Source organism: Macaca nemestrina, chromosome 13 (genome assembly GCF_043159975.1).
Source record: "Macaca nemestrina isolate mMacNem1 chromosome 13, mMacNem.hap1, whole genome shotgun sequence".
Lineage (NCBI taxonomy): Eukaryota > Metazoa > Chordata > Mammalia > Primates > Cercopithecidae > Macaca > Macaca nemestrina.
Genome location: NC_092137.1, coordinates 104,673,044 through 104,697,373, shown reverse-complemented (window position 1 = coordinate 104,697,373; position 24,330 = coordinate 104,673,044). Strand labels below are relative to the sequence as shown.

General features: G+C 42.2%; 2 gene segments (V, D, J or C); both read left to right on the top strand.

Moving 5' to 3' along the window:
• On the top strand, positions 1–424 carry LOC105471723 (immunoglobulin kappa variable 1-6-like). The segment is given in 2 exon segments: positions 1–49; positions 174–424. Coding segments are annotated over 2 exon segments (300 nt in total).
• A 22,934-nt stretch (positions 425–23,358) lies between these two features.
• LOC139357925 (immunoglobulin kappa variable 1-39-like) lies at positions 23,359–23,879 on the top strand. The segment is given in 2 exon segments: positions 23,359–23,433; positions 23,557–23,879. Coding segments are annotated over 2 exon segments (378 nt in total).
• Positions 23,880–24,330: the final 451 nt, after the last annotated feature.

Sequence of the window (24,330 nt, the reverse complement as noted above, 5' to 3'; positions counted from 1 at the left end):
ATGAGGGTCGCCGCTCAGCTCCTGGGGCTCCTGCTGCTGTGGCTCCCGGGTAAGGAAGGAGAACAGCAGGAATTTACTCAGTCAGTGTGCTCAGTACTGTCTGGAACTTCAGGGAGGTCCTCTGATAACATGATTAATTGTAAGAATATTTGTTTTTATGTTTCCAACCTCAGGTGCCAGATGTGCCATCCAGATGACCCAGTCTCCATCCTCCCTGTCTGCATCTGTAGGAGACACAGTCACCCACACTTGCCAGGCGAGTCAAGGCATTGGCAATAATTTAAATTGGTATCAGCAGAAACCAGGGAAAGCCCCTAAGCTCCTGATCTATCCTGCATCCAGTTTGCAAAGTGGGATTCCCTCTCGATTCAGCGGCAATGGATCTGGGACGGATTACACTCACAATCAGCAGCCTGCAGCCTGAAGATTTTGCCACTTATTACTGTCAACAGGATTACAGTTACGCTCCCACAGTGTTACAAGTCATAACATAAATCCCCAAGGAAGCAGATGTGTGAGGCTGGGCTGCCCCAGGGCTCCTTCTAGTGCCTCTATCTGCTGAGGAAAGTTCTCAAACTCAGTCAGGTTTTGAAAATTATTGGGAGATTTTCTTAGAGGGGGCCAGGGAGGTTCCCCTGAACCCTAAGCCTCTTTTGCCCTCATCCCTGGGAGAAAAGACATCACAATGGCTGTCCTGAATGAATAAAGAGGAGAGATAAGTCCACTTGAGGAGTTTGTGCTGTAGGATAAGTGGAATTTGTACAGCAAAAGAGAAGTTATTCTCAGTATTTAAAGGAGAAATTGTTCAAGTTCAATAAATTAGAGTCTAAATCACAGTCTTTCTGAAGCCTACCGTATGTTATTCATGAAGAACGTACTAGAGGCAGGGGATTCTCAGGTGGCTGCTTCAGAAGCCAGAGTGCACCTGCTCCTGGTAGTATGTGCTGAGTACCATGTGACGATCCTCAGACCTGTCTGAGAAGCCCAGGGCGGGGGTGCTGATGCTCTCAGCTGCCTGCAGCATGTCTCCAGGTGATTCTCCAGTCCACACCTAACTGCATGTGTTTTACTTCAGGTGTCAGTTTACATGAATCCACCACTCTGACTTCCCAATCTCATGACAGTAATAAGTTGTAACTTATTGCAATCTCATTGAACAACTCTGAAGAAACCATAGAGAGAAAACGAGTTTTGGAAAACATGCTCCCAGAAGTGATAGTAATGATGGGGAATTGAGAGCTGACAGAGAAGTGAGGTGACTCCACGAGGCTCAACATTTTGCCAGTTACGAATTGTCGCAAAATACATTTGAATGTGCTTTCAAGAATTACCAGTTTGGGGTCATAGCTGGAAAACTTTATTAAGTCACAGATAAAATAGGAAAATCAGGAAATTGTATGAAATATACAATAAGGCTGTGTGTGATGGCTCAGGCCTGTAATCCTGTGATAATTAATACTGATTGTCAACTTGATTAGATTGAAGGATGTAGGCATTCCTCCTGGGTGTGTCTGTGAGGGTGCTGCCAAAGGAGATTAACATTTGAGTCAGTAGGCTGGGGAAGGCAGACCTCCCACTTAATCTATGGGCACCATCTAATCAGCTGCCAGTGAATATAAAGCAGGCAGAAAAAAGGTGAAAAAGTGAGTCTGGCCCAGCCTCCCAGCCTATATCTCTCTCCCCTGCTGGATGCTTCCTGTCCTCAAACACTGGATTCCAAGTTCTTCAGTTTTGAGACTCGAGCTGGATCTCCTTGCTCCTCACTCCTGATGCCTGCAGACAGCCTACAGTGGGACCTTGTGATCCTATAAGTTAATATGTAATATACTCATCTATATATATGAGTGTGTGTGTGTGTATATATATATATGTGTGTGTGTGTATATATATATGTTTGTGACCACTGCTGAGTGCCCAATTTGCCAGCAGCAGCAGAGACCAACAGTGAACACTTTGTACGACACCGTTCCCTGGGGTGATTGACCAGCTACCTGAATGCAGATTGATTATATTGGACCTCTTCCATCATGGAAACGAGAGAGGTTTGTCCTCCCTGGAATAGGCACTTACTCTGGATATGGATTTGCCTACCTCCATGCAAGGCTTCTGCCAAGACTACCATTTATGGACTCAAGGAATGCCTTATCCACCATCCCGGTATTCCACAGCATTATCTCTGACCAAGGATTCACTTTACAGGTGAAGAAGTGGGGCAGTGGATTCATGCTCATGGAACTCACTAGTCTTACCATATTCCCCATCATCCTGAAGCCGCTGGTTTGACAGAATGGTGGAACGGCCTTTTGAGGTCACAATTACGTCAACTAGGTTACAATACTTTGCAGGGCTGGAGCAAGGTACTCCAGAAGGCCATGAATGCTCTGAATCAGCACCCAATGTATGGTACTGTTTCTCCCATAGCCAGGATTCACAGATCCAGGATTCAAGGGGTGGAAGTGAAAGTGAAACCATTCACTATCATCCCTAGTGATCCACTAGCAAAATGTTTGCTTTCTGTTCCGGTGACATTATGTTCTGCTGGGCTAGACATCTTAGTTCTAGAGGGAAGAACGCTGCCACCAGGAGACACCATAAAGATTCCATTAAACCGGAAGTTAAGTTGGCCACCTGGACACTTTGGGCTCCTTCTATCTTTAAGTCAACAGGCTAAGAATGGAGTTACAGTGTTGGCTGCGGGGATTGACGCAGACTATCAAGATGAACTCAGTCCACTACTCCACAATGGAAGTGACAAAGAGTATGTGTGGAATACAGGATATCCATTAGGGCATCTCTTGGTATTATCATGCACTCTGATTAAGGTCAATGGGAAACTATACCCAATCCAAGTGGGACTACAAATAGTCAAGATCCTGTCCAGGCCGTGACCTGCTGAGGTGCTTGCTGAAGGCAAAGGGAATACAGAATGAATAGTGGAAGAAGGTAGTCATCAATACCAGCTACGACCACGTGACCAGCTGCAGCAAGGAAGACTGGAACTATCATGAGTATTTCCTTCTTCTTTTGTTAAAAACATGTTTGTGCATGTATACACTTGTACTCAGAAATTATCTTCATTTCATTTCCATTTCTTTATCAGGTGACATAAGATTTATTGACCTCATATGAGCATTTAAGTATTGTTCACTTTATATAATAGTTTTTGGGTTGGGGATTAGTGTATTTCAAGTTGTAAGAAGGACAGTTATATTATGTTAGGGGTAACTATGACCTTACTATTGTCTGTATTTTAAGATTATGTTTGATCTCAGGAGATGTATATGGGTTCCAGTTGACAAGGGGTGGGCTTGTGAAGGTTAATACTGAGTGTCAATTTGATTGGATTGAAGGGTGTAAAGTGTTGATCCTGGGTGTATCTGTGAGGGTGTTGCCAAAGAAGATTAATATTTGAGTCAGTGGTCTGGGAAAAGCAGACCCACCATTAATCTGTGTGAGCACAATGCAATCAGCTGCCAACACAGCTAGACTATAACCAGGCAGAAAAATGTGAAAAGAGATGGGCCTACCCTCCCAGCCTACATCTTTCTCCAGTGCTGGATGCTTCCTACTCTTTTTTTTTTTTTTTTTTTGAGACGGAGTCTTGCTCTGTCGCCCAGGCTGGGGTGCAGTGGCCGGATCTCAGCTCACTGCAAGCTCCACCTCCCGGGTTTACGCCATTCTCCTGCCTCAGCCTCCTGAGTAGCTGGGACTACAGGCGCCCGCCACCTCGCCCGGCTAGTTTTTTGTATTTTTTAGTAGAGATGGGGTTTCACCGTGTTAGCCAGGATGGTCTCGATCTCCTGACCTCGTGATCCACCCGTCTCGGCTTCCTACTCTTGAACATGGACTCCTAGTTCTTCAGTTTTGGAACTCTGGCTGGCTCTTTTTTCTCCTCAGCCAGCAGATGGCCTATTGTGAGACCTGGTGATTGAGTGAGTTACTACTTAATAAACTTCCTATATTAACCAGTGACATCTAGAGGCACAGCACAGAACTAACAGGATATATATATATATACACATACACACACATATTTATACACACACACACATAAATACACATACACAGACAAACACACACACACAAATATATATATGTAGGGGAGTCTATTAACTTAAAGGATCATAAGTTCCACAACGGGCTGTCTGCAAACCGATGAGAAAGAAGCGACAGTCCAAGTCCCAAAGTGAGGAACATGAAGTCCAATGTTTGAGGGCAGGAAGCATCCAGCATGGGGGAAAGATGTGGGCTGGGAGGCTAGGGCAGTCTCTCCTTTTCACATTTTTCTGCCTGCTTTATATTTGCTGGCAGCTGATTAGATTGTGCCCACCAGATTATGGGTGGGGTTTGCCTTCCTCAGCCCACAGACTCAACAAATGTTAATCTCTTTTGGCAACACCCTCACAGAAACACCCAGGATCTATACTGCGTATCCCTCAATCCTATCAAGTTTACACTCGCAATTAACCATCACACTCCCCTTCATATATATGTATATAGTCCTTTAATTCTGTCACTCTAGAGAACCCTGACTAATACATCTACACTTCTGATGACCTGTTTCTTTTATTTTGGGTCATTTGTTTCCCCTGGGTTGCCTACACTCTCTTCTTCCCACTCCCCTATGAAGGATATATAAGCCTCTGGACCTCACTGGGTGAGGGCATGTTCCTGTCTTGCACTATCAATGACACTTTCCCTTTACTCTTTAGCAATGAGGGAATGTCATCCTTACCCAGATGCCAGCCACCTGTCTCACATCCAGGACAGAGAGTCTCCATCTCCTATCCACCAAATACCCATGCATGTGGACACTGTGGCACACCCTGTGATCCCAGCTACTCCATAGGCTGAGGTGGGAGAATCATTTGTGCTTGAGAATTCAAGGTTGCCATGAGCCATGATCACACCACTGTACTTCATGCTGGGTAACCGAGTGAGACCCTGTGATTTTTCCCCTGCTTTTACAGAATTTTTTTTTTTGTTGCCTCTTTCTTCTATTAGTTTGTGTTTTGTCTATTCATTTTCTGCAAACCTTTAGAGGGCAAATAGGAAGTTTCCATTTTTCCCTCTAAATGAGTAAGTTCCTCAAAATTCAGGCCCCTCAATAGGCAACAGGAGGGTGTGTGCAGGGGATCCGCCACAGTGATTTGACCACTCCTAGTCAAGCATCAGTAATACTCCCCAGAACCCAGGCTGAAGCCCACTGATGCTGATGCAGTTCAATCCACTTCCTCTGCGACTGCACCAGGCTGAGATGCCTTGGCCCCTGTTAAAGGTGTGAGATACAATGGGTGCATATTGTATTCAGTTTTATTCAAATCCAAGTGCTTTCCTACTTTTTCAAATTCCTTGTTTTTCTATTTAACACTCATTGCTCACTCTGTAAGACAGTAAAGATGGCATTCTCCACTAGTCAACCTCAGAGGGAGCTGGCTGAGGACAATTAGTAACAACTTGGTTGTGAATGTCAAACAGATTTTCTAATTTCATGTCAGATGCAAGGTCATTATACTAAATTTTTTAGAACAATAGCCTCTCACTGATAGAAAAACAGAGTTTTTGAAATTCCAAAAGTTGGTTTTAATAATAAAATGCAAATCCTGAAAGATGTAGTATATTAAAGATGTAGTATTTTCCATGAATCACCAGGAAAATAAAGGATGATATAAACTTTCTATTCCCCATAGTGCGGAATTCAAGATTTGGCAGACTGCAGGAATGGGAGCATGAGGGGAATACAGGAGAGGTCAGCTATTTTTCAATTAAACTGCCTTGGCTTATGGTGGGTGGGGATGTGGATGGTGGTGGGCTTGGCAGCTGATGTGGACCCACAATGGAGCCAAATATGATACTTGGGAAGAACCACAGAGTTGAAGGCACTGCTTCTGGCTTGCTGGGTGAAGCCTGTGTCACTGGGAGTCTCACAGTAAAGTAATGCCGTGAATAGAGCTTTAGGTCTGTAATCACCAAAGATTTAGTGAAGTCCCTGTGCAAGGAGACCTGAGGTCACGTCACTCGGTCCTAAGCCAAATCACGGCAACCAAGCAGAGCTTCTGAAACTCATTCTGCCCCTAGAGGAGGTTTAGCAGAGACCACTGGTTGGTTCTAGAGATGTCACAAATCCTGACATGCTGAGCAGAAGGCCAGGCAGGGTCTACACCTGCAGGGAGTCAATGGGTATGGAGGTTGATGTTCATGATTCAGACATGTGTTCAGGATGCTCTGTTCAACCTTGTGGATTCAGAAGAACATGCTGAGTCTGTGGGAGTTTTATGTTCTTCTAGCCATCTCCTCCAGCCTGCCTGATGAGTCAGATCTCAGCAAATGTCCATGGAGGACACAGGCCATGTATAGAGGCTGCCCTGTGCAACCCTTGGGGGTCAACCTGATTCTCCATTCTCAGGAGAGTTCCTCTGCTTGTGCCAAGACAGAGCTTGTGTCCACATGCAATCTTGGCAGATATGGCAGGAGGACAAAGAGTCAGGTCAGCGTCGACCAAACTAGAAGGGGTGCTTTTCACTTTGGATTTTTAGGTCATTTAGTTCTCATTTCTTCTACTGTTCTCTGATGTTATTAATATAAACTTTTGCATTGCTTTATCTCCAGGTTCTTGCAGTGGTTCTTTTAGCCTTTCAACCCCTACATCATTGCCCCGGAATAGGAAAATTCCTTTTGAAACTTACTAGTCACTTAGAAATGACAGTTTGGGTATGAAATTGTCAGAAAAATAAAAGGTATTGAAATAAGTAAATGTATAATTTTTACACAATATGGTCAATATCTGAAAATATGTCTGAGTCCAATATTCTTATAGTAATGGGATGGAAAAAGTATGTTTTATGTGGTGTCACTTAAAATAATTCTTCAGAAATATTTATGAACATGATAGACAAATCAGTTCCATTTCAGGAGGTGATATAATCAACATGTAGAATTATTTGTACCCAAAGGACAAAATAGCTTTTTTTCTGTTTAAAATAATCAACCCCATGAGAAATGATTGTCTATTCTAGGATGATCCACACCATGGTAAATGAAGTTAAAACTGTATTACCCAGGAGAAATATCAAAAATAAATAAATAATGAAAGCATGGTATATAAGAAAGAAACTGTCACACATATAAAGATAGACAAGTCTTCAGAGGACTTCTCCACACATATTCCTGAGTGATAACACACATCCAACCAAAAATACACTGATTTCACTTCCACAATCAGTAGTGTGGATCTAAAGATAGTACAATTAAAATTATATTCTTAACCCAAAAGTCCAAAAACAAAGAATAGATAGTTTACAGAAAAGAGTTTGTAAAGCACGGAATGACAGGTCTACAGAAGGTATTCACAAGTGAGAAAACACATCCAACCAAAATTCTCGGGATTTCACCATCACAAATACTATTTTGGAGCCCGGAGATGCTGCACAGCCTCCTGTGAGCAGGAAACTCACCAGGACCCTGCACAGTGTGATGGCCCCAAACATAAACCTCAATGGAAGTTCAGCCTCTCAGTGTGGCAGGAGCAGCTGTGGTGCCAGGGGATGTGTCTCCAGCAGTTGGAGTCAGGTGGGCTCAGGGAGTTGACTGGAAAGCCTTTGAGGAAGGAAGAGGCCATGAGGCCTTAGTCACAGGCACAGGCTCTTCTTCTATGTGAACAGGGCCAGGGTCCTCCAGGACACCTTCCAAAGCCTCCTCTTTCCTCCACACATAGGGCGCTGAAGCCCCACCGATCTTCCAGGGTTGGCTGCCTCATCATTCCTGGATCAGCCCCTAAAGTTCCCTGCTATTCTCATGGCTGTAGAGATGCTCAGTCATGTCACTGTAGGAGGACCCTAGTGTGTCCTGTCCTCACTTGCTGCCACTGATTACCTTCACGGCTTTTTCCCATGCCTTTCCCAAGTGACCCCACTTTCACCAACTATCAGGAGGATGGACGGTGGCCCGCACTCCATAATGTTCGGCTTATGAGTAAGTCAGGGCTCCGGGTAGTCTCATGTTTGCACAGCTTATCACATAGGAATGATAGAAATATCACATGGGAATCCTATTTTTACATTCCCTGGCTCCTCATCCTCTCTGAGCAGTTACTCACTCTGCCCATCCACTCTAAGACTTTATTCTTGTGCAGCTGCTCATGGTGTTTCCATTTGGAGACTGATATGACTCTATTGGTGGAATACTAGATGTGTGCTTGTCACATCCTCACATTTTTAAGAAGAAAAGACCCTTCTTTTGAGTTGCATTTGTTCTTTTCTTCCTAGTTTGCCAGGATTACATTTCCGGTAACTGATGTGAAAACTTCTTTGCTAAAATGCATTCATATTGCTGTAAATTAACTGCATTTTTTTGAATCTCATAAATTTGGGTGTGCGATATTTACGTTCAGATCAAAGTACTTTGTAATTTCCATTTTTGTTGTTTCTTTGCCCCAAACTACATTTAATGGTACTTTACTTATTTTCCAAATATTTAGATTCTTTTTGGCAAAATTTTAAAAATTAAATTTAGAATTTCAGTGGGTTTATTTGTACGAGTGGTTTTTGATAACAGTGATGAATTGTGTAGTAGTGAACTCTGGGCTTTAGTTGCTCATCACCCGAATAGTGTGCCTTGTGCCCAATGGGTAGTTTTTCATTCCTCCTTCTTCTCCCACCAACCCCCTTCTGATAATTTTCTCTTTCTGATTTGTAATACAATCTTCTCAGTTATGAATAATTTATTTTTTATAATTTAATCAGCTTGATTTTATTGAAATATCCTGTTGCCTAAAATATAATGTATCATTAGCCAATGTTTCCAAAGACCATGGAATCTGCTGTGGTTTGGTGGAGTGTTCTCTAAGTATCAGTCTTGTCCAGATGGTTGATAGCGTTGTTCAAGTCGTCTGTATCTGCACTGGCCCAAGGGGCTGGGCTGCTTACACTGCAACCTGGACCTGCTGCAGAGCCCTTTTCTACCCTGAGTCCCAATCAAGACTGACACAATTTCATGTCTCCTGGTGGGCCAAACCTGTATTCCGAGGGGTAGAATATGTAGCCTCCAGAAACCAAAAAAGTTCTATTTGTGGCTTCCTTCTTTGAAAGACAAAAACACCCATAAAAAACACTGGAACAAAATAAATATTCCTGTAATTCTGAACTCTGATTCACTCTGTCTTTATATTATATGCATTACAATGGTATTATTAATGGAGACACTATGTAGTGGCATTTGATGGCAGCTGTAGAGATGAATGCCTAGATTCAAGGTGCAGGGCAATACCAGCCAGGGGAAATCAGCTTCCCAACCACAGCCACGATAGGACTAGGCAGCCACAAAGAGATCCCAAGTAATTTTCTGATCATTTACCTGGTCGTGGTGCAGTATCTGGACTTGCTCTCTCATGAGGGGGGTCTAAAATTTAAAGTTGTGATGTCCTTGATTCTATTGCACCAACCTTCATCTGGTCTTTCTGTCAACCACTCACAAGGGCACTCAAGTCAAATTCTCTGAAGATATGATTGTCTTCTTACAAATCCTAGAGAAAAGGTTGATTTTAGATTTGCCAAGCGAATTAAATGTTTTAATGCCATTAATATGGTCATTTAAATGGTGTCCTTCTCTTAGTCTCTCTGCGAATATTAACTTGGGGCAAATTTCCTGATAGGTTTCTCTTTGTTTTCATTTTCCTCTACAATTTCTGAGTAAGATGACCTACTCTGAGAAAATCTACGAAGTTAGTTTTAACCCAAAACAAAATCATTATTTTGAAATTTAATACCATCACAAGCCAGAGACAAAAGATACTGCTCTTGCTTTATGGCTTACTGAGGATTGTTTTTGACTTGTAAGTATTTGCTTCAATCGTCCATAAAATGAACAGATTTCTTCCTTTTATTTTGTCTTATACGAATAATTGTTGTATAAACAGTTTTCCTAGGATAACGGATTTGTATACCTTCTTATTTTCAGTTTTAATTTTCACCTAGGCCTGCTAGGATTCCAGAATAGCAAAGAAACCATTATCTGGGTTGAGGATGTTTCCAATTTACTAGAGTAAGACTATTAAATATAAGTGAGATCCAGCTAAATCAGTGTCTAGCAAGAGATTATGCCTCTAGTCCTTTGTTAAATGTGACAGTTGTTTTCCTGACGGCTCCTGGGAGGTCAGAATTTATTTCTTTTTATTACTGATAGTCCATTTTTTTTTTTGCTAGTAGATATTTTAGAAGAGTTAATCTCTAGAAGTATTCCAATGTAAGGGCAATTGGCTCCTCATAGAGCACTTACACTTGGGTGATCCTTAGCTCCTGCCCAAGAATGACCAAATAATAATAAAGTTCACTATCGTGATGTGAAGCTGCTGCTTCCAGAAGGGTAGAGTCAGTATTTCCAGGTGTCAGTGCAGAGACTATTGTTATTATTAATTATTATTATTATTATGAGACAAGAAATGAGCACTAAAACTTTATTCAGCTCTTGTCTGTTTATTTTTCTGTACTTTTAATTTTTGCTAACAGGAGGAGAAAAGAAGCAGTTAAAAAAGAAATTCAACTGACTTTAGAATTCAGTTTGATTAATTTGAACCCCAATTTCCTCTAGACCCTTAAACATTATTAATTACAATTTATATAAATATTTGCTTGATTCTTAAAATTGTTTAACATGAAAAAGCTATGAGTGTGAGAACTTGCAAATTCTACTTTCATTTTTTCTACAGGTAAACTATCTTATCTAAGTTAAAAGTAAATAAGTTATTCCACATTATTTTCTTGTTATATTCATTGAAATTCTTCTATCAACTGAAGCTCCTACAACAGTTTAAATGGCTAGAATCCCCAATTCAGTCTCTAGAAACTTCGTGTGATCTTCATTTCCCATCTCTCAAGTCAACCAGGTTTTACTGTAAGGCCTCAAGGTTAACGTCACATTCAAAGAGTAGAAAAATGTTACTACCCTCTCAGGCAATCTATGGTTTTATGGAGTTTTGCTTTTGAGGACAGAGACCCCTTTCTTCAAGGGCGAATTCAAAGTGAACCTAAGAGACACAGAAGGCTCAGGAAGAAAACGGACTCATGCCTTCACTTTGGGCAGTTGGTGGGTGTGGTGGATTCTGCGGAAATATTAACAAGCACAGAGGAGAAGCCCACCACTTAATCCCACAGCTGTGTGGATAGTTTCATAGGATTTCTGGGAACCTTTTCCAAGGAAAAGTAAAGACCAAAATGGAAACATGTGGAAACAGGTTCAGATGAGACAGATCTAGAACAGGGTCTGAAGATTCAGAAAAGTCCGATATGGAAACAACGCTGTTTCTTTCAATGTTTGGAGAGAGAGATTCTCAGAAGCAGAAGATACACATTCATGGAAACTACATTCCCTGTGCTTTCTCTCTGTGTTCCAGAATATTTATCCATGAACCTATGCTCCAGTGAGGGACAATTTCAGTTACTGAGATAATGCAGACAGATTCAATCCCAGGTGCCTGAGAGCCAGGAGTCCATTCTCAGGATCTGCAGCTTCACAGATGGAAGCTCCATTTGTGGGTGACTTGGTCTTAATTCTCGTCCAAGAACATACTTTCACCTTTAATTGAAAAGAAGGTTCATTGATGCTCAGGTAGGGAACAGGCCTCTGTGTGTCTCAGCCTTATCCACAGCAGTGAGGGTTTGCACTATTTGGACTACTACAGTCTGTAGAACAAAGTCTACACGATGTGCAACAGTGATCTATAAATGAAAATGCTATGTTGTTTATTTCAAAACTGTAGGCTTACTTCTCAATGGCCTGTGCCAAACTCAACTTTTAAAATGTAATTGTTTTAAAAACAACCCAAATAAGAATAGTTTTAACCTTTTAGGAAATACTTACTCTACATATCCAGAAAGCCTCACCCACATCTAGCAGTAGGTAAGATAAAGCCCAGTTTATGAAAACCTTACACTTAATACTGACCTCTGTAGCTCTCTGATGCAGAAACTCCTCACTGTGCTACTGTGTGGCATCCCTTAGATGCATATCCCTTCTCCAGTGTCCCGTCCATTTTGAGAAAACAAACTTGGCACCTTAATATCTGGACCACCTCCTGCTGTGAGGGACTGTTCAAGCTTCACCCAATAGAGGTCACATGTGCTACTGCCGTCTGTAGTCATCTCTTTTTCCTTGGTCAGCCCACAAATCCCTCAGCCCCCTACAAACAGGATCACAGTGTCTACCCCATAAACACTGACTCCCGGTAATGAACACAAACAATTCCACTTCCAAGACTCTCTTCCCAAGTCATATGAGTAATACAGTTGCTTTCAATTTTATGGATCCCAAACTGACTGCATCAGGAAAGGGAGACACTCCACCCTGCCTGTGGAAGTCCTCCTTCATTTAGGTGACCATGGTTTGGATGAGAGACACAGAGTCCTGCTCCTACCCTGGTTCAAATGTAGGCTGCTCTTCCATCTTGTCTGTGTCCACTCGGGATGGACCAGTTTTGTCTGCTGTTCTGAAAGCCTTGGCATGATGTGTCAACAGACAAGAGAGGGAGGTTTCTGATTAGAATTAGTAATAGTGTTCTTTAAGCCTACAGGTGAAATCAGGTAATTTCAAAGCCTTTTTCTGACTAAAAAAGGATTTGTACAATATTTTACATTTTCTGGATATGTAAGGCAACAAATCATGAAATTTTTGTTAAAAATCCCAGGGGTAGCCTTTTTTAATGATTCATTCATTCTCATAGAAAATAACAATGCTTTCCTAAATTCAAGCAATCTAGATACTTTGTGAAAATAACATTTTCAAGAATTGACTTATAGTAAAAGAAAACAGGACAAATTTTTTACTGTTATTCACTTTGCTGCAATTCAAATTTTCGTATTAGATAACAGATAAAACTGATTATTCATTTAATGCTCTTTCAGAACAATTATTTAAAACTAACAATAAAATGGACCATTTTGTTCTATTTTAGTTAAGCTGTTTATATTTTACGTCTCCTTATTCTATTTCTTCACCTTCTGATGTTTCTGACTTTTTTCACTATCATGATGAAAAGTCTGACCTTTGCAACACCAAGAAGCAGATCAGAATTTGTTGACATTATAAAAAAAAAGTTGAGTGCACAAAATTTGCAAAATATAGTTAACAGGAAAGAGTAAATACAATTTTAACAGTGAAATATGAGACTTTTATTTCAATCCTACCTTATTGCTACTGTTTGATATGGTCAACTCATAATATTGCCACAGAGTTCAATATTTGAAGGTCAATATCATTTTTACTCAAATATGTTTTCCAATCTTATTTAAAAATGAGATGTTGGTAGATTGCTCAGAAGATATTTAGACCAAGCTTTCCTCGCAATCTTACCTACAATGGCATTGATTTGTGTTTGTGGGCAATTAAATATGACTTTGTGTTGAGTTATCCAAGATTACATCGCACTACAAGCTAGTCCTTCATTGTTCCTGGATTATTAGTTTTTTTCATAAATGTGACTGTCCTTGTGAAAGCATTTATTGTTGGCACCATTATTCAGGAGCTATTCAATGGAATATTAAGCACATCACTGAGAAATGAAGAATAGTGTGGTTGGTTTTCCGTTTAATGATCAGCTGTATGGGAGATTCACACCCCTAAGCTCTGAGCATTTTTACATAAAGTCAAGAAACAATCAGTTGCAGGTACAGGCTACCAGACATATAAAACTGTGAATGCAGTTCTTGTTCTTTATACATAGAGAATTTCCTTGTGATCTGGGGATTCATGGCTGTGGCTGCACCACATCCAGCCTGGGGGAGACTCACGTCTCACTCAGAGTTGACAAGAACCTAGAAGCCCTGACGGGACCTGATTCCACGTGACCAGGGAGACTGCATGGGAAGAGCTTTTCTAATCACCACTTGAAAAAACATCACGCACAGTTATGTCTTATTTGTTCTGTATCGTTAACCTAGAAGATTCTTCCCTTAAGAGAGTCCTCTGGGCCAGACACAATCGCTCACTCCTGTAATCCCAGCACCTTAGGAGGTCCAGGCAGGCAGATCTCCTGAGGTCAGGAGTTCAAGGCAAGCCCGGAGAATATGGTGAAGCCCCATCTCTACTAAATAAAAAAATAAAAATACAAATACAAAAAGAGCCCTCCCGTTAGCCTTGTGTATGTGAGATGATTATGATGAGCTAGATCACAGACTGAACAACTGGTCACAAGGATTTTTATGTTCATTGCCTGAAGCACAAAATTTTGTCTTTCTTTCCTTTTCCCTTACACTGGACTCTTGGCTCTAAATGTAGAGGCTCACATCATTCTTCCTGTGAGGCCCTTGGACAGAGAGCTGTTATGCTGTTCACTCACCAGGTGCCAGGGCAGGGTAGATATTAATATTTGAGTTGAACGTTCTTGAACAGTTATCCTGGAAACAGCAGATACCAGACAGCCCTCGAACTGGCTCCGGCAACTTTTTATTTGCAGGCTCTCAGTCCAGCAGTGCTTGTGGGGATGGGGTTGATTCCTTCTCTAGATTGACTGGGAGGGAATCAAGCAAGGTGGCATTGACCTCCCAGAGATGCATCCTGGACACACATTTCCACATGATCAGGGTTCTAGTGCTTTCTTAACAGTCATGCCCTACACTGTGCGTCCCTACAAAAGGTCCCAACTTTCCCCTTCAGATCCTTCTTCCCTTGATTGTGGACAAACTTGACTGAATCTCTCTCTGTTTTGTTCCAAGGGACAATTTATATCACATTGTTCACAGAAGAGACATTCCCCCTGCCCCATCAACCTTTTCCACACCACTGCACCCACCAGGGGATTTGCATAGTGTCCCCTAGGGAGGACCTTCCCTCGTGAGTCTGAGATAAAAGCTCAGCTCTAACCTTGCCTTGACTGATCAGGACTCCTCAGGTCACCTTCTCACAATGAGGCTCCCTGCTCAGCTCCTGGGGCTGCTGGTGCTCTGGCTCCCTGGTAAGGACTGAAGGAGATGAGGGAGGAGAATTGGGTGGGAGGTGAGCTCTGTGGGTTCCACAGCTTCACCTGTTTATTCCAATAATATGATAGAGTCACACGGTCTATGCTCCAGGGAATGGAATTCATGTTTGTCCTATGAATAATTAGGATTCACCTCCAGGGAAAGATGACCAGTGCTCTGACTCAGAACTTGAAAATGAAAAGTTCTCTGCTGGCTAGTAAATAATGGGTTTATTCAGGAAAGTCTACTTTTCATGACAGGAAATCAAAACTTTAAAATGTAACTACAAATTAATATCAGAAGAGAAATTATGAAAGTTGCTCATAATATACCTATATAAACTTGCACTACTCTGTTATTTTTTCAGGGACCAGTGGGGATATTGTGATGACTCAGACTCCACTCTCCCTGCCCGTCACCCCTGGAGAGCCGGCCTCCATCTCCTGCAGGTCTAGTCAGAGCCTCCTGCATAGTAATGGATACACCTATTTGTTTTGGTACCTGCAGAAGCCAGGCCAGTCTCCACAGCTCCTGATCTATTTGGGTTCCAACCGGGCCTCTGGAGTCCCAGACAGGTTCAGTGGCAGTGGGTCAGGCACTGATTTCACACTGAAAATCAGCCGGGTGGAGGCTGAGGATGTTGGGGTTTATTACTGCTTGCAAGATATACAGCTTCCTCCCACAGTGCTACATCCTCGAACAGAAACCTCCCTGCTGGGTTTGCCCAGCTGCCCACATGGGCCACTTGTCTTGGGGAGCAGCTGAGCAGAGTCTCTGAATCTGCAGAAGAGAAGGCTGTTGGAGTCGTCAGGGTGGCATTTGCTGCTGAGGATGCTGGTCCATGAGAGCCTCAGCAGCACCTCAGATCCCACATGTTAAGGCCCTACCAGCCGCCACAGCCTGAGGAAGGCATCAGGAGGAGGAGAATTCATGGGGCCACATGCCCTGGGAGCAACTGGCTATGATGTAGGGAGAGTGAATGAAAGCTCACATCCTCACCCTCCCCGTCTTGCCCACATTTGTCAAGTTCATGCAGCCGTCAGAATAACCAGACCATGAATGCAGTTTAGTGACAACACCAGAAGAACACATATGGAAAATGATCAGCTCAGGGTTTATTTCATACAGGATGACACTTAGTCATATTAGGAAACTCATTGTCTCCCATCTCCCTAATTCTGCTCTCTTACTCTCATTAAACCCTCCTCTCCAGTGTCTTACAGGAGAAAGCATTCTACACAAGCTGTGTGCAGGGGAGTATGGCTAAGGACACTCAGTAAAAATGTTTGATTTTGGATTATTCAAATAAACTTTGTAAACTCACGGCAGGTATGAAATCCTGATGTCAAAAAATGATTACTCTTAATTATTATTTGGCAAGTGGAAAGCGAGTTTTCACAATTCCAAAAGTGGCCTTTAAAAATAACTGCATAATCTCAAAGATAAAAAATTAAAGTTTATTTCAAGTACAAAGGAAACAGTCAGAATTATATGAGATTTTTATTTCTCTTCCAAATTCTAAAAGTTTTGAAAGTATTTAGGCTAAGTTCTATTTTAGAGTGGAAATTTACTAGTGCGTTTTCATAAGAAAAGGTTTCAAAGAATACAGAAATGCATTCTTTTTTTTTTTTTTTTTGAGACGCAGTCTTGCTCTGTCACCCAGGCTGGGGTGCAGTGGTGCAATCTGGGCTCCCTGCAAGCTCCGCCTCCCGGATTCAAGCCATTCTCCATCCTCAGCCTCGGGAGTAGTTGGGACTACAGGCGTCCGCCACCACGCCCGGCTAATTTTTTGTTTTTTTTTTTTTTTAGTAGAGATGGGGTTTCACTGTGTTAGCTAGGATGGTCTCGATATCCTGACCTCATGATCCACCTGCCTCTGTCTTCCAAAGTGCTGGGATTACAGGTGTGAGCTACCACACCCGGCCAGAAATGCATTGTTTTCACATGATTACATCATTACTTGAAAAGGAATCTGAATTCTATGTTTCAGTTGTCAATGCATGGATAATCTATGCTTTTCATAGATTTTATTAAACATACTGTTCTAAATGATATGGAACCCCATAATGAGTCATGTGAGCTACATGTCATAACACCGTGTGATAGACACAAAATAATGACTAAATCAACAGAAGAAGATCCGCTTCAGGTTAAGGATATACAGTACACTTGAGATGATTGTTTATTCCAAGATAATGATTCCTTAGTAAGTGCAATTAGAATTCCGAAGTGCCCATCACACACCGGGGCCTATCATGGGGAGGGGGGAGGGGGGAGGGATTGCACTGGGAGTTATACCTGATGTAAATGACGAGTTGATGGGTGCAGCACACCAACATGGCACAAGTATACATATGTAACAAACCTGCACGTTATGCACATGCACCCTACAACTTAAAGTATAATAATAATAAATAAATTAAAAAAAAAAAGAAAGGGGACAAAAAAAGCTAAGAAGCTATAGATAGCTTCTCCCCACACCTGCCAGCAATGAATTAATCACTAATCCATTCATTATTTCCAACTTAGAAATCTCTGTTCCCTGGACAAAAAAAACAGGGTTATTGTTTTTAAATGTCTAATTAAAACACATTGAAAGACAGTCTCTAAAAAAAAAAAAAAAAAAAAAAAAAAAAAAAAAAAAAAAAAAAATTCCGAAGTTCCATTTCTGTTAGGTTTAAAAACTGTATGGCAAAATTTTTATTCATATCAATCACACTGGAGTCCTCAAATGAAAAAAAAAGTGACACAATATGTTTTTAAAAGTACTGATAAATGCATCATTGCGCTTAAAAGTCATTATAAAGAATGTAGTTAAAGAACACAAAGTGTGATGGGGTACAGTGGCTTGTGCCTGTAATCCAAGCACTTTGAGAGGCCGAGGCAGGTGAATCCGCTGAAGTCAAGAGTTTAGGACCAGCCTGGCCAACATGGTGAAACTCTTTCTCTACTAAAAGTACAAAAATTCGCCAGGCGTGGTGGCATGTGCCTGTAATTCCAGCTACTCAGGAGGCTGATGGAGGAGAATCACTTCAATCCAGGAAGCAGAGGTTGCAGTGAGCTGAGATCATGCCACTTCACTCCAAACTGGTCAACAGAGTGAGACTCTGTCAAAAAAAAAATATTGTAAGTAGTATGACCCAGAACTAAGCAATGCTATTGTCATCTTTAGCTCTCATGTGATTGACAGCATCTAGTGATCTTGAATTTCTGCTTTGCCATGAGACACAAGATTAGTCCCAACCCATTCAAGATGGTTAGATATATTTAACAAACAAAGAAACAACTTATGTAATGCTCATGTAACAAATGGCTATGCTGTGAAAACAAATGGTGAAAGGTGAACTATCCCCTAAACCTGAGAGAAGATACAAGGAGAATCAAAACTGGCTGGTACAAAAAAGCCTCTAGTTGCAGTTGACCAAGTGTGACCAGGTTTCTCTGTCTGTGCCATGGCAGTGCAGAGACAGGCACGTGGCCTTGGTGGTGTCATTGGTTCTTCTCCATGAGTTCACTCAGGTGGGCAGGAGGCACGACCACCCTCAGCCCAGAGCTTCCTCCTTCCTCACAGTCGCTGCCCCCACGCTCATCCTCAGAAACATGAGTGGAACAGAGTGAATGGAAAGTTGTTTTATTCTAAAGATCGAAAATCTTGAACTTGTAAATAGAAATAAATGTTATTTTTGCTCCAAGTACACATTTGAGAAATCTTCCGTTGAGTGCACCTGAAGATAAACCCACATTTTTTTTGTGTCTTTTAATCAGAAAATGTATTTATATGATTCTTGGAAATAATGTTTGAGTATAAAATTGTATTTTAGCAGCTTATTTCAAGTTGTTATTTACCATATGATAATTACTCCCAAAATGTCGTCAATTTAAAAAATTATAATCTGTTGCTCTGTCCTCCACTTAAAGTAATTTCTCTATTTAACCTCATCAGACTCCTTTTAAGCTCTTAAACTCATCTTTTTTTTACTGATTTGATACATTAAGTCAATTTATTATTTATGATGAATTTATTTATGTAATTATTTTCAATATCACAAGTAGAAAAAGCCTATAAACTGCTATGCCAAAAACCTGCCTCTAGATGGCAAAGAAATCCCACAATACACAGAAGAGAACCAAGTTCTAACAAAACCTGGGAAAGGAAGAGGGCTAGTGTCCCATTAACAACTTGGAGCCCTTAAGGCAAGAATGAGGTGGAACATCTGGAACATCTGAGAGGAGACATCAGAGTGTGGAGTAGTGGGGAACCTGCTCTGTGCTCTGAGACTGAAAGCCCAGCCTTGCCTCTCACCTCTGCCTTGACTGTGTCCCCATCTGCTGTGAAGTGAGTGGTGTCTTCTAAATTCATCCTGAGCCCTAATGGCTGAAAAGTGTAAGACATTGAATGTGGGGATTATGTGCATCTTCCTGACACCAACCTGATGCTCAGGAAGGAGACTCTTGTTTTCTCTTAGGATTCTTTTACTAACCATGATTTTGCCTCTACTGCACATTTCCCTTTCCTGATTGTCCCTCTCTATTGACAGAAGATGGCCTAGGGGATTCACTACTGAGTCTCAAGCTCTTACCCAAAGCCCTCAGTCTAGGGTTGCTCTTTTCCTTCACACTATTTTTGTTTGTTTGTTTTCTTGTAATCATCGTAGCAATAAAATATCACATTTTTATTCCTAGCTATTACAGATGTCATCTTAGTTAGTTGCAATAGTTGCCTTCTGAATAATAAATGGTCTTTCATAATGATGTTAAGACATCCAAATCCATGCGCTTCAGAAGTTGCAAGAAGCTCTGTTTAGCACGGTGCCAGTGAATCTCCCAGAGTGCTCCATGCAGCTGGCCCCACAGAGTCCCTCTGTGCTGTCATATCATCCACCGCCTTCTGTGAATGAGATAAGAATCCTGGTGGGTGCTCTTTGAGCCAGTCGCCACACAACTCCCATGAAAGTTGAGGACCACAAGCCCCTGAAGACAATCACAGTTAGCTAGACTCATAGCTCATGACTGTCCTCTGCAGACACAGGTTCTCCCCAGATGGCTAAGGGTAGTCATTGGCTGTGTCTTTCCTTGTGGATGACAACAGGAGACAGAGCAGGTCTGTAAGCAGCCCTGCAAGCCAGGTTTTGTGCAAGCCCTCCTGTGGGTCCTTCTTACCTGGACATAGGTGTGTGAACCAAAAATGAAACTCTACGCTCCCTAGCCAACTGCATAAACTCCTCCTCTCATTCAAGAACACACCAAAATCCACCTGAAATACAATACAGTCCGTGATGGGAATGGATGATCAGATATGTTCCTCCCTTTAAAATTCAGGTACAACTGACCAGCGTTTAATGTTAAAACCAAGATCTTGAGACTGACAAAGCAAACTCTTTGTAGCAATAAGCCAACATGATAGATACCAGGCCCCATGGAAATCAAAGTATTTTCTCCAATATATTTTTATTTAATGTATTTGAAAATGCCTCTGCTAAGTTGTTTCTTGTGGGGAAAATCTCCATTCTGTAGAGAATCCTGTGCCTTTTCGAGTCTCTTTCCTGACCCAGAGAGATTTAACTAGCAGTCTGGCACCTTTTAAGTCTGCTAAGAAACCATTACAGTCTATTCTCTCTGAAGCCTGCTATCTGGAGGCTTCATCTGCATGATGAAACCTTGGCTCTACAACCCTTTGTGTTAACTCAGTAACAGGGCTGTATTCTGGAGGTTTTAAGAGAGAGAAGTCAATATCCAGCTTCCCATCTTTCTCATGTTCCCACATTCGTGGTTCCATGGCCCCTTCCTCTGTCACTCCGGCACCGCTCTCCGTTGCCCCAGCTCCTCTCTGGATGTGACCCTTCTCCCTCCCTGTTATAAGGACACTTGTGATTGTGTTGGTCTCAACCAGATAATTCAGGATACTCTCCTGACCTCAAAATTCTTAACCATGTCTGTCAAGTTACTTTTGGCATGTTCATAAGTAATAATCATAGATTCCAGATTTTAGGACAATGATGTGTTTAGGGGTATATTATTCAATTCACTAACAACTCTCATTACCCCACGATGATCTTGCCCTAAGGTAGAGTAAAAAATATCACAAGGCAGATTTAGGAGGCAGTGGACCTAGAGAAATCCTGAGACTCTGGGACTCGCTGATGTGTGAATGCCAAGTTCTGGCAGATTCTGATTCTCTGTTTCTAGTGGACTTAATGGTGTGTAGCCATTTGTGGAAGTCTTCTTTGATTTTGTGACCAAGAAAAAAAAAAAAAACAAATCTCTGCTAAAATCAAATCTAAGAAAGATTGCCAAAGGGAATTTAAGTATTTCTTAAATTTTCTGAGTTTCCATAGGCATCAAAACATAAGAAGGGGCAATAAGGGAAACCAAAGATGCCCTCCAAGGATTAGGAATTTTTCAGTGCCTTAGGTTGGATACCCCAGTAAGAAGGATGACAAAGATTCCCATGGAGGCAGTATATTTACAAAGTGCAGGAAACAAGCAAGTGAGTAAGGGAAGAGAGGAGGGACAGTGAAAGGTGTTTCAGCAAGGAATCACCTCTGAGGATGACCAGAAGTCATGGCCACATAGAAGCAGAAAAAAAAAGCCTCTGCTATTCCACCTGAGAGGTGAGGGAACTGGGGTATGTATACACCTCCCTTGTCATCACTGATTGATAGCTGTCCTAGGGGATGCTAATTCCAGGCCATGAGGTCCGCCACATTTGCAGGCTGAGCTGCCTTCCCCAGGTTCGGAGAGAGCAGTGAGGGGCAGAAAGGACCATAGAGAGTCAGCTGAAGTAGAATGAATGGAAACGTCAAGGTGTAGTAACAATGACTGCCAAAATTATGCAGAAAAAAAAGTGCATTTGAATCCAGAGCTGTATCTCACTGAATCTGGATATCTGGGTGCTGACAGTCTGTTCAGTAGCCATTTCCCTGAAATCCAGTCCCCTGAAAAAGCAGGAGGAGGTATGTGCACAGGCTGCACTACCTTGTTCTGGCCACTCCTAGTTGTGCATTCTTCGATACCACGAGAGCTAGTTCCTCTGCAGACAACTAATACTTCACAAGAGAAATACTCTCTGGAGTCCTTCGGCTTAAGTCCATTGATACTGATGTAGTTGACTCCACTTCCCCTGCCACTGAATCAGGCTGAGATGCACTGGGCAAAGGCAGCTGTTTTAAGTATTGAGGCTCAAATTAGTGTTTGAGGTTTATGTGGATTCAAAATATTTTTTCATCTACGTGGGCAGTGACTTGGCAGGAGATGGAGACTCTCTCTAAATGGATGTGAAACAGGGAGGCTGGCATCTGGTTCAAGATGATGTCCTTACTCACTGCTAAAGAGTATGAGAGCAAAGCGTGCATGCAAAAACACACACTGAGCAGCAGCCACTGTCGCAAAGGAGAGAAGGTTCACTGACCTGACCTTTCTCCAGGTTCTCCCAATCACCTGCTCTCCAGAAAGCCAGACTCTAGGGCAGATGCACCTGAGACCCCAGGAACAGACTGGTGGGGAGCGCAGCTCAGAGCATTATCCAGGGGATGTGGCCTTTGTCATCCTACTTTGAAACAATTGATTATTTGGGCCTAGATTGATCGAATGTTTCAAGCTGATCCTAATCCAGGCTCTTATCATTAGTGAGTGAAACAGAGATTTTAGTTGAAATAATCATACTTGGCATCACTAGTCAGGCCTCCATGCTGGTGAACCATAAAAAATCATACGAAAGGCAGGAAAGGGGATGGAGTATGGGGATCCTCACGGCAGGAATAATGTGCAGTCATTTAGCCCCTGGGCATTAAAGAGACCCATAGCTCTGGATAATGGCAGATCTATACATGGCACCGGTATCATCTTTGTGCATCTACAGCGAATTGCTTTTTCTTACACTGCTGAGAAAAATGGCTTAAGTTTATTGGTAAATTCTATTGAATATATCAAACACACTTCTGATAAAGACTTTTTTATTTTCACTTCAAAAAAGAAAAAATTTCACACTGATAGAGACATTGTTAGCACAGCACTAAATACTTTGAGAGCAACTGAAAGTTCTGACAGCCCCACATTCTACAACTTTATTATGAATTTTCTGCCAAAAACGATGCTTTCCTATACACTCCTAATACAAGGATGAAATACATTATTTAATCTAGTCTTAGGTTCATTTACAATTTTGAAAAATCAATCCAAAAATATGTTCTTTAACCATATGGCCAAGAGAGAAATGTATTCTCTCAAGGTAAATCTACGCTGCCTGATCTGACCTGGGACCCTGGGGACACTGCCCCTGTGCTGAGTTACTGATATGAGCCAGCCCTGCAGCTGTGCCCAGCCTGCCCCATCCCCTGCAGATTTGCATGTCCCAGAGCACAGCCCTCTGCCCTGAAGACCTTTTTATAGGCTGATCACACCCTGTGCAGGAGTCAGTCTCAGTCAGGACACAGCATGGACATGAGGGTCCCTGCTCAGCTCCTGGGGCTCCTGCTGCTCTGGCTCCCAGGTAATGAGAAAGGACACTGGGAATTTACCAAGTCAGTGTGCTCAGTACTGTCTGGAACTTCAGGGAAGTCTCTGATAACATGATTAACAGTATGGATATTTGTTTCTATGTTTCCAATCTCAGGTGCCAGATGTGATATCCAGATGACCCAGTCTCCATCTGCCTTGTCTGCATCTGTAGGAGACAGAGTCACCATCTCTTGCCGGGCAAGTCAGAACATTTATAGTGGTTTAGCGTGGTATCAGCAGAAACCAGGGAAAGCCCCTAAGCTCCTGATCTATGCTGCATCCAGTTTGCAAAGTGGGATTCCCTCTCGGTTCAGCGGCAGTGGATCTGGGACAGATTTCACTCTCACCATCAGCAGCCTGCAGCCTGAAGATTCTGCAGCTTATTACTGTCAACAGGTTTATAGTAACCCTCCCACAGTGTTACAAGTCATAACATAAACCCCCAGGGAAGCAGATGTGTGAGCCTGGGCTGCCCCAGATGCTCCTCCTGGTGCCTCCATGTGCTGAGGGCATTTCTCAAAGTCAGTGAGGTTTTGGAAGTCATTGGGAGGTTTTTGTAGAGGGGGCCAGGGAGGCTCCTCTGAACCCTAAGCCTCTTTTGCCCTCATCCCCAGCAAAAAGAAGGGACCATGCCTGTCCTGATTGAATAAGGAAGAGAGATAAGTCCACCTGAGGAATCAATGTTATGGGATAATTGGAATTCATATAGAAAAAGAGAAGCTACTCTCAGTATTCCGAGGAGAAACTGTTCAAGTTGACTAAATTAGAGTCTAAACCACAGTCTTTCTGAAGCCTATGGTGTGTCATTTATGAAGCAGGTACTAGAGACAGGGGATTCTCAGGTGCTCCTCCAGAAGCCAGAGTGCACCTGCCCCGGGTGGTATGTGCT